General features: G+C 37.8%; 1 protein-coding gene across 1 annotated transcript; it reads left to right on the top strand.

Annotated features, from left to right (window-relative positions):
- The first annotated feature begins 4735 nt into the window (after positions 1-4735).
- On the top strand, positions 4736-11224 carry upp2 (uridine phosphorylase 2). The gene is made up of 8 exons (XM_079463576.1): positions 4736-5273; positions 5586-5661; positions 5887-5998; positions 6419-6577; positions 6781-6895; positions 7660-7869; positions 8113-8259; positions 9893-11224. The coding sequence occupies exons 2-8, from the start codon at positions 5609-5611 to the stop codon at positions 10033-10035; spliced, it is 939 nt and encodes a 312-aa protein (XP_079319702.1). The 5' UTR covers positions 4736-5273; positions 5586-5608; the 3' UTR covers positions 10036-11224.
- Positions 11225-11240: the final 16 nt, after the last annotated feature.

Genomic DNA, 11240 nt, shown 5'->3' with positions numbered 1-11240 from the left:
CACATACCTGGCTCTGGCACCTGAACTGCATTAGTGAACTATTAAGGTGCTCTCATGCCCTGCGTTCCAATTCACTTACTCATACTATGCCCTTATAGTAGGTACTGTTTTTGTGTTGGAATAATAAGGCAAAATAGATTGCACACACTGAGAAATACTAACAGGAAGTGGAAGTGAATGTGGCCGTTGGCTAGACAACATTGTGGCCAGTATCTGTCACACATCAAAATACAGCTTTGGCCATTCGTCCACATGCAAACGCAGTACCCGGTTACTAAAAGGCAACTTTTTATAAGACTCCTGCCAGGGTGAAGATTTTTAGAAACTCAGATTTCAGTGTTGTCGCATAGACTATGAAACCGGAGTTTTGGGTATATAATATTGGAATGCACGCCGGTATTCCAGGCTTTTGATTGCTCTTGATAGCACTTCATAACGCGTCTTCGTGTGGACGCGAAGAAGGACAAGCTCAGTTTATAACAATACCTGTGTACGTAGGCCTCAGGCTCTAGCTTTGTAGTGCACTATATTGGGTGTACACCATTTGTAGTGTTGTCCGAATAGCTCATTCCCTACATTCATTAACTTCTCTTTACCCACAATGCACTCTGATAAAAAATCTGATGTGTTCCTTTTCTTAGTGGTTCCGTCCAATCAGCAGTAACTACCCCGGTCACACAAAAGACCTACCTTTTCCGTTTTGACCGAATTGTCGTTGTGTTTTCTGATTTGTCGTTGTGTTTTCTGATTTGTTATTTTGTTTCCGGATTTGTCGTTGTGTTTTCTGATTTGTTATTTTGTTTCCGGATTTGTCGTTGTGTTTTCTGACTTGTCGTTGTGTTTTCGGATTTGTTATTTTTTTTTCCAGAATTGTTGTTGCGCTTTATGGTTTGTTAATGTGATTTCAGATTTGGTGTTGCGTTTTCAGATTTGTAATTGTGATTTGGGATTCGTTTTTTGGCTTTTAGATTTGTTGTTTGTTTTGCGATTTGTTGTTTTGTTTGGCACTTTACGGCTTCCGTAAATAACACACATTTTATTCATAATGTAATAAATATAGTTCCTCCAGTTTTTCTGAATTGTGCGAAATGGCTAATAAAAAATAAGTAATACAAAACATTATCTGTCACCTCACCAAGGTGAATTGGTTTAGTCTTTCTGGCGGTGACTCGTTTTTTGACGTGAGTGACAGTGTTGGGGGGGAGCGATGAGAAACCTGTTGATTGTCGAGTGCCAAATAAACAGAGATGGACAGGAAAAGGGGTGTCAGGTCCCTGTACGGCCGAAGCAGGAGCTTGGTTCGCATTGCCGGCAGTAAGTCGGACTTGTTCCCAGTGCATGTCGGACTCCGGCAGGGCTGCCCTTTGTCACCGGTTCTGTTCGTAATTTTTATGGACAGAATTTCTAGGCGCAGCCAGGGGCCGGAGGGTGTCAGGTTTGGGGACGACACAATCTCGTCTCTGCTATTTGCGGATGATGTTGTCGTGTTGGCCCCTTCAAACCAGGACCTTCAGCATGCACTGGGACGGTTTACAGAGTGTGAAGCGGCTGGAATGAAAATCAGTACCTCCAAATCCGAGGCCATGGTCCTCAGTCGGAAAAGGGTGGCTTGCCTACTTCAGGTTGGTGGAGAGTTCCTTCCTCAAGTAGAGGAGTTTAAGTATCTCGGGGTCTTGTTCACGAGTGAGGGAAGGATGGAACGGGAGATTGACAGACGGATCGGTGCAGCTTCTGCAGTAATGCGGTCGATGTACCGGTCCGTCATGGTGAAGAAAGAGCTGAGCCGCAAGGCGAAGCTCTCAATTTACCGGTCAATCTACGTTCCTACTCTCACCTATGGTCATGAGCTTTGGGTCATGACCGAAAGGACAAGATCCCGGATACAGGCGGCTGAAATGAGCTTCCTCCGCAGGGTGGCTGGGCGATCCCTTAGAGATAGGGTGAGAAGCTCGGTCACCCGGAAGGAGCTCGGAGTAGAGCCGCTGCTCCTCCACATCGAGAGGGGTCAGCTGAGGTGGCTTGGGCATCTGTTACGGATGCCTACTGAACGCCTTCCCCGGAAGGTGTTCCGGGCCCGTCCGACCGGGAGGAGACCCCGGGGAAGACCTAGGACACGCTGGTGGGACTATGTCTCCCGGCTGGCCTGGGAACGCCTCGGTGTCCCCCCGGAAGAGCTGGAGGAAGTGTCTAGGGTGAGGGATGTCTGGGCATCTCTGCTTAGACTGCTGCCCCCGCGACCCGGCCCCGGATAAGCGGTAGAAAATGGATGGATGGATGGATGGATGGACAGGAAAAGGTCAAAGCCATAAGGTGCACACAAAAAACGGATTTGTGCAACTGAGTAATATAGTTTTCTCTTTCACTTATGTTGTTATAATAAAATACGACGGTTTTTCATAATTTTGTGTGTGTGTTTTATTTTTATTTATACATTTTTCGGGGGGGGCGCTCAAAGGTGGTCTCGCCCGGGGTGCAATTCAATGTAGAACCGCCACTGGTTCCAACAGTTATTGAGGACGTAGAGCCAGGACACAAGACCGCTGGAGAACGCACATTGAGATACGGCATTACACTGGCTCACCCACTATTTCCCATGATACAGTGCAAATCAGCCGCCTGATTAGAATCAACTGGAGGAGAGTGACTGTTAATGCCACAAATGTACATCTATACACTTGTGTTTGTTCTTTTTGACAGTTATCTACATTTTGGGAATAGATATAACATGATTGTTATAGACAGTCTTGCTTTATTTTAAATATATTAAATAATTGTATTTTATACAATTGTATACAAATGTCTGTGACAGTATTTTTAGACGAAGGGTATATTTTTTCAGTGTCCGAAAGCGTTCATTAATTTTCATTCATTTCTTCCCCTTATAGTGGACTATTCAGCATTCGCTATATAGTGAATAGTGAATGAGTGAACTAGTAAGTGAATTCACTCCTTTGCTATTTTGAGTGTTTAGTTCTGTGGGCTTTCTGCCTGTGGATTGGCCTTTGGATTTTTCCCTCAAATAGCTATTGCATACGTTTTAGCAGCTGGCACATTTGTGATCCAGTCTGTGAAAACCCAGTTAAAGTGATTTATACTATTTCCCATCCTGCTCAAATAAATTTAAACCATCACAGAAATTCTAGTGGTTTCTATTAAAATACCACTATGAATTATGCATGCCATACATCTTTCCATTTAAAAATAGAAAAAATGTTTTGGCCTTATATTCCTACATCATTTTGTGGTTTGCTAATGATTTCCCTCCCACCAGTAGAATTCAGTAAACACCATTATAGTTTCAATAAATGTAGTTTTTTTATTAATTTCCCATTATAACCATTAAATCTATTAAATGTTCTGGGCAGGGTTCTATGGTTTGCAACCAACATAATGTAAAGTATATTCTGTAGAAGTATCATCTTTATAAAGGACTACAGCACAAGAAAGGAAAAAGGAACTAGATGTAAATTACAAACTCAAAGTCCACAACAACATAACAAAAGGCCACTAGAGAAGAGAAAACACAGACTGGACTGTAACAGTATAACACAGCCATAGGCGGAAATCGCAAGGGTCAGGACACACAACTTCTGTGGGTTTTCCCCAAAATCATTCAAAATCATATTGTGTATTGTAAATAATGTGATATATATATATATATATACCCTAATATTTTTTTTTTACTACAGTAGCTTTGGTTACAAATATAAATGTTGACATTTTTCATGCTTTCACTATTATGCGAAGAAAATGTATTGACAAACTTTTACCTCAGTTATGTATTGTTTGTTTGCTCATGCGTCATTAGATAAATGAATGCCTTCACTGCCTTTTTGTGTTTTGCTAATGTCACTGTAACATCTGTTAGTGAACTTGGACTTTTGGACTAGAGAGCACGCACACATTTGACTGCACACAAACAAAATGTCTAGTTTCCATGTCTCAGTGATTTGCAGCAAGTTGTGCTTTTATTGTAAGGAAATCACTGTTTGCACAGTATTTCTAAAGATTTAAGTTTTGACAACACCAGGGCAAAGTATTATTCTCAAGGGTACATAATATTTGTTTATTTTGAACTTCCAGTTTTACAGGCAGACAAACGACAATAAAGACAAAATGATAATCAGGCTTTAAGTCATAAATGTTGATAAAGTGCAGTAAAATGATGCTGCAATCAATGGAAAATCCATTTTGTGAGACCCATGACACCTTTTAAAATTTGCAGTCGTTTCGAAATAAAACATCATCTAACTTATTTTGTAAAGTGAAACAAAGTGTTTTTTTATATCAATGAATACAGGGTGGCTTTAAAAAGCAGGATTTCATCATTGTACTTTTGCAGCACTGAACATGTCCTGTACTGTAAACAGAGCAAGATAACTGTACACAGATAACACTGACATCAAGAGTTTTGGTTGAACATGGATTATGATATTGTGTGTTTGACTTCATGTTATGATGGATAGCATATTTTTTATTAAATAAACAAATGATGACAGCAGCAAACAAAGATTTTCTAAAACAGAAATATAATTTATTTAAGTCTGTTAACACAGTCACAGCTAAAGAATGTTTATTATAGCATTGGGCTTTGCCAACTCTATTGATTATGTTACATAAATGTTCCAACACTGGTACACACCATCTAGAATGGCGTAGAATCCATAGCTTGAAATGTGCTATTATCATTGGTTTGTAGTCACTTTCAATCATTAACATTGTCATAAACGTTTGTACAGACTTGGACAAATCTATTATGTTATTAAACCTTTTATTTAGCTTATGCTGGAATTCTTAGAAATTGAAGTTTTGTAGACACACAATTGTGTCCACATGCATTTCTTCAAAATATGTCCATTTTAACTATGTATTTAGAAAACTTGATCTTAAAATCCAGGAAAACAACCTTAGCCTACTAACTCGAGAAGCTCAAATTTAAAGTTTCTTTTTAGATCTTGATGTTGTATGTCGTTTATATAAGCAAACATATTCATCTGATTATTCAAACCGTGTTTCTTTTACAATGATAAATATTTTTGTGCCGAACATGAATTGTTCAAAGGGACCTCGGGAGGAGGTTGAGATAGGTGCTACACCTCTCTCCACAGCCAATAGATGCACTATGAGGTCTATATAAGTGCCTGCGTCACAGAGAAATGTTGTTACTCGCTAAAGATCAACAAAAGACAACACAACAATCCACAAGGTAAAGTCGGACCAATTTACGGGATAAAAGACTGTTCTCTTTAAAAAGACACGGTTAATACCACAAGGTATGTATTAAAATTAAATCGGTATCTAAGATAATATAATATTTACTATATACATATATGAAGAGTTTATTTCTAAAATTAGATAACTTGGATAACTTTTTATTATGCATTCCAATTTATATCAATCAAACAGCAGTTGGTTTGTTTTGATTTAAGCCATAATAACTATTTTGGAAACAAACTCTTCATATATATATATATATATATATATATATATATATAGATATATATATATATATATATATATATGTATACTGTTTATATTACAAAGGTGCAGTACAGCTTCTGGATATTTTTCTCTTTCTTTTGCAGATCGAAATAAAAATTGCAACCATATGTCACCTATCTTACTAAACAGTATGGGGAAGGAACATAATGATTACATTAAGTAAGGAATATATATGTGTGTGTGCGTGTATGTACATGTAGAGTTGACAGATTAACATGCAAATGTGTCCTGGTATGATGCCAACATTTCTCTCTAGTGCTATTTTATTTGATTAATATAACTTTTAACAATTTGATATTAACAGTTTGTTTTTTGTTAATTTAGCTGTGTCACACTATAGGACATATGTGTGTATATATATATAATTAATGGAATGTGTTTTAGACAGGAGTATGTGAAGAACCCTCATTTGGACAGCATGGAGGAGGACATCTTGTACCACTTCAACCTGAGCACCAAGACACACAATCTGCCCCAGATGTTTGGTGATGTGAAGGTGTGTAAATCTTGGCCAGATAGGACTCCGGTTACTAGCTTTGTGCTTATTGTTGGATCTTATCAAAATCTTGAATGCTCTCTCGTTTGTAAATTGCTTTGGAAAAACGTGTGGAATGAGAAGACAGAAGTCGGAAGCTATTAAGGAGGCCACACAATAGTGTAAGAAAGTTGCCGTAACTTGCAGGGGTCAAAAAAAGAACAGCACAAAGACAGACTGGCATATAAGAAGACAGTTGTCCTGGTTTAAGCATTACATTAATTTTTCAAACATTTAAGCTACCAATCTTACACAACGGTTAACTTTCGTTACTGCACTTGTTCGATAAACAAGGACTCCATCAAACAGATGTTTCTTTGTTCCTTTTGCTGACTGTAAATCCCTTTGCCATAATTGTATTTCCTGTGTCTCTTTTTGTAGTTTGTATGTGTTGGAGGAAGTCCCAATCGAATGAGATCTTTTGCCCAGTTTATATATGAGCAGCTTAAGCTGCCTGGCAACACTGCAGATGTCAGAGACATCTGTGAGGGAACGGACCGATACTCTATGTATAAAGTAGGACCAGTCATGTCCATCAGTGTGAGTCTCTGTCCGTTTAAATAAGTTATAATCTAGCCAAAATATCTGTAGGATGAATAATAAAACCGAATTTCCCAGGGCCCATCTTTATTCATAACTATATTCACAATAAAACACAGCTTATTTTAACTTATTGTTAAGTAATAGAACACTTGGTTTGACTGGCGTCATGTTTGATATTTTCTTTGACATGTTTCTAACAGCATGGCATGGGCGTGCCCTCGATCTCCATCATGTTGAATGAACTAATTAAACTGCTGTATCATGCACAGTGCCATGATGTCATCATCTTCCGCATCGGCACTTCAGGCGGAGTTGGTAAGCAATTCCTACTTTATCTTACATTGATCCCGATACAGTAATATGATGGACACATGGGTAAACATAAAAGTTTTGAACAAAACAATGAGACCATTTGCCTTTAGCTATTACAAAAGATTTGTATAACTTTTGAATAGTCTCAATGAAGCGACATGTTTTTATTACTTTAGAATGAGCTATGTCTCTCTACATACAGCACAGGAATGTTGTTGCCATTTCTTGAAGTGAAAGTCGTGAAAAGGTGACGACATCTTAATCCTCTATCAGCCTCCGTAGTGCTTTGAAAGACGGCACTAAAAATTACACAATGGTCCTTTAATCTTTATTAAATATTATTTGAGTGGACTTGCAGTATAACAAATTTAGCTTATGCTAACATAACTATTTTAGAGACTTTTTTCAATAAAAATATGAATGACACATACTCAGAGTACCTTATTGATTTCATAAAATGGTTACCACAAAATCCAAATAGTAAAGCCAAAAAAATGTATCGCTGCAATTTTCCTAAACTAAAATCGCTTAAAGACTTTCTTCCGCTGAAAAAGTGTCTGATCAACCATGAACAGAACAGCAACGTTCACGTTTACGCTGCTAAGGGTGGTTGAATGGCCATGTGCTCCCACAAAGAACACGCCAAGCTCAAAAGACATGGGACTATCACAATCCTGTCCACAAGGCTAGAAAGACAAGAAGGGGAGGATCATAATTACACCAATGCTTAATACAACTATAACTCTGTCTGTTGTTTGAAAACACAGGACTCCCGGCAGGTACTGTAGTGATTACAGAAAAAGCTGTGGACTCATTTTTCCGGCCGCAGTTTGACCAGGTGGTTTTGGGAAAGATGATTGTTAGGAGCACAGAGCTGGATGAAGATGTGGCCAAAGAGCTGCTGAAGTGTTCCACAGAGCTGCCAGATGTACCAACAGTCATTGGAAACACAATGTGCACTCATGACTTTTACGAAGGTATTGGGCCTTGTTTTAAACATACATTTAGTAGCCCATACATTTTAACTAAATGCATTGTTCTCAATGAGTTTGTGGTCATGCTCTCATGTTTGTCGTTTTTCGTACCACTCTCGTCTGGTGTACACAATTTTCTCTCGGTGTAAACAGCATATATTTCCAAGAAAATATAACATTTTCACTTAGTGCAAACAAAATCTATTGCTATCCATTTTAAATGTTTTTTATCACTTCCTTTTCTAGGTCAAGGGCGACTGGACGGTGCCCTGTGCTCATTCTCTACCGAGGAAAAGTTTGAATATTTAAGAAAAGCATATGACACAGGTGTCAGGAATATTGAAATGGAATCCACTGTCTTTGCTGCCATGTGTCGTGTGTGCAATCTTAAAGGTATTACAAAGGTTTACATTGTCATTACTACTGTAAAACTGTGAAACATGTAACTGGTGTGATTTAGTACAGGCAGGGCTATATATATTATGTACCCATAATATTCAAGCTATTTAGAGCACAGGAAAAAAAAAGGGGCTGCCCAATATAGGCCTACTCCTGAGGCCCATTTCAGAAAGAAAATTTAGTGCATATGTCTATGCTAAAGCTCGCTGTTCAAGATGGCGATAAGGTGCGGGCCCCCCACCGCTATATAGATGCTTTCAAAGAGACAACATAAACAAATGTTACTGCGCATCGTGGACTGCACAGTTGGTGCCACACCACACGTTTGACGTTACTCTGTATTGTTACTGCTTGTGGGACAGCAAGTTACAGAGCCATCTGCGTTGGTCTCTGTCCTCTTAGGCCGTTTCTCAATATGCGTTCTTCGTGTTTTCGCTCTACGGCATCAATAACTGTTAATTCCAATACTTCAAAGTTACAATACTTCAAAGTTACAATACTTCAAAGTTACATTACTTCAAAGTTACAATACTTCAAAGTTACAATACTTCAAAGTTACATTACTTCAAAGTTACAATATTTCAAAGTTACAATATTTCAAAGTGTCATTACTTCAAAGTTACATTACTTCAAAGTTACATTACTTAAAAGTTACAATATTTCAAAGTTACAATATTTCAAAGTTACATTACTTCAAAGTTACAATACTTCAAAGTTACATAACTTAAAAGTTACAATACTTAAAAGTTACATTACTAAAGAACACAATACTAAAGAACACAAGAACAGAGAACACATGAAAGAACCCCGGATGTGTTCTTGAAATCATATATAGGCTACGGCTGCGCTAGACTTGGTCTTTATTCATGCTCATCTGTGGGAGATTACGAGCGAGACTGAAGTCTGATCTGAATTTGTTCAGCCGGGCAAATAAGTGCGCTGAAAATGTCAGAGGCATTAGAGCTGTGCTTTACACATTTAAGCATATACTGTAGGCATACTGTAGGAAAGTACTGTATACTTTCAGTGGAGACATAGATACACAAACTATAAACACGCATACATGCAGACAGAGTCTATTAAAAGCACTTTTAGCTTTTGAAAAAAATGAAAATTATGTCATCATTTACTAACGCTCATGTCATTTCATACCTGTATAAATTACTTTGTTCTATGAACACAGAGAAAGATATCTGGAAGAATGTTGGTCATTTTCAGTTCTTGGACATCATCCACTACCATAGTACGAGTAAGGAAGAATTAAATGGTAGTCAAAAGTGCCCGAGAACTCTTGTTTTCCTAAATTCTTCAAAATATCTCATTATTATCACTAAGGTCTCGAAAGACCTTAGAGTTGCAAGTTGGCAAAAATATTGGCATTTACGTTATTACGTTATAGGAGTAAATGAGGACATATTTTTTATTTTTGGATGAACTATCCCTTTAAAACGGGATATTTGTATGTGTGCAGGCACGTAGTGTTTCTTTACAGCGACATCGCTTTACTTCAGGTGTGTTTTTGGAGCAAACCTCATTGCGGGATTGGGCACCCCTGGATTAAACACTTTGAAGTAATGAATTACATACTCATCAAATGTAACACTAATAATAAATCTTTTTATTACAGCTGCAGTTGTATGTGTGACCCTACTGAACAGATTTGAGGGTGACCAGATTTCTACTCCTCATGATGTTCTGCTGGATTATCAACAGAGGCCGCAGTGCTTGGTGGCCCATTTTATTAAGAAACGTCTTGGACTAATGTCTTAAAATACTGGAATGAACGTCCATATTGTACATACTGTTCATAGTGTGTTTGTGTTATTTAAAAGTTATGTTGACATTTAAAGCATCACCTCACGACCGGTATTGTAATAGTTATTTGTATGTATTATAACTTGTAAATCAATTGTGTGGTATAAATTTGACATGCTTTTACATTCTCTGATTTAATGTAGTAGTGACGTCTTTATTTTTGCGAGTTTTCTTTTCTTTTTAGTAATGGCATGTCCACTAAATGCATTTAGGGCTGCATTTTCTACAAGCGATTTTACAGATGTCCGTGTGCACAGGAAGTGTCCCTGTAAACCATGTTTGCACATTGACTGCGTCTCAAAGCTGTCTTGTTCCATGTAGAATAAAATCAAGGTATGTGGATGAAATCTCAAGTGAATTCAAAAATATTTTTTCTGTACTAAAGCAATTACATCAACATTGCAATCAAGTTCTACCTAGTCAAGCTAGGAATGTGCAGAAAACCACTAGATGGAGCTGTTGTTAAGTCTTTGTACGGCATCTTATAAGTGTGTGATGTGTACTTGTAGCGTACATCTTATTTTGACCGGTCCTCACTTTCTGACACCACTTTAAAGGGCTGTTAAAGCGTTAGGCTAAGGTTAAGGTTCGGGTTAGTCGTTTAGTTTTGTATTGGGAAATCACAGCAAGTAACAACAATATATTTGCTTGTGAACAAGCTTATGCAAGCACACATGTTTGGCTTTAAATTATGTAGGCCTACTCCGCTATTTTATTCTTTTGCCTAGTGGCAAAAATGGACAAATCGACTATTTAAGAATGTCACACATCAGCCCAGTGTCATTGTGGTAGCTTATAGGGAGTAGCCCTATAGTACATGATTGTGCCAATGTCACTGTTTGTTTGCATATTATCATCTGGGTTTTGCTCATTGGGAACTGACTGGTTTTTGTCATATAGGCGGGTCTCAAAGGTGCGTCATGTTTCTTAAAGCTGAAGAATGAAGATCTGTAGAAGTTGTGAAAAGGAATGTGATTTTATCCAACACCTGATCTTTGCTTGTTTGTGCATAAAGTATACTGTTGAGTGTACAAGTCTAAGAACACAGATGAAAATGTTCACTTTGCATTCTATTTTTATCTATATATAGATATTGTTACATATTATTCAATTATTATCAATTGTTAATAAAACGTTCAGAGTTCCTTAATGCGTGGAAT

The sequence above is a fragment of the Barbatula barbatula genome, assembly GCF_947034865.1.
Source record: "Barbatula barbatula genome assembly, chromosome: 9".
NCBI classification, from domain to species: Eukaryota; Metazoa; Chordata; class Actinopteri; order Cypriniformes; family Nemacheilidae; genus Barbatula; species Barbatula barbatula.
Note: the sequence above shows the minus strand (reverse complement) of the source record. Positions and strands in the feature narration are given on the sequence as shown.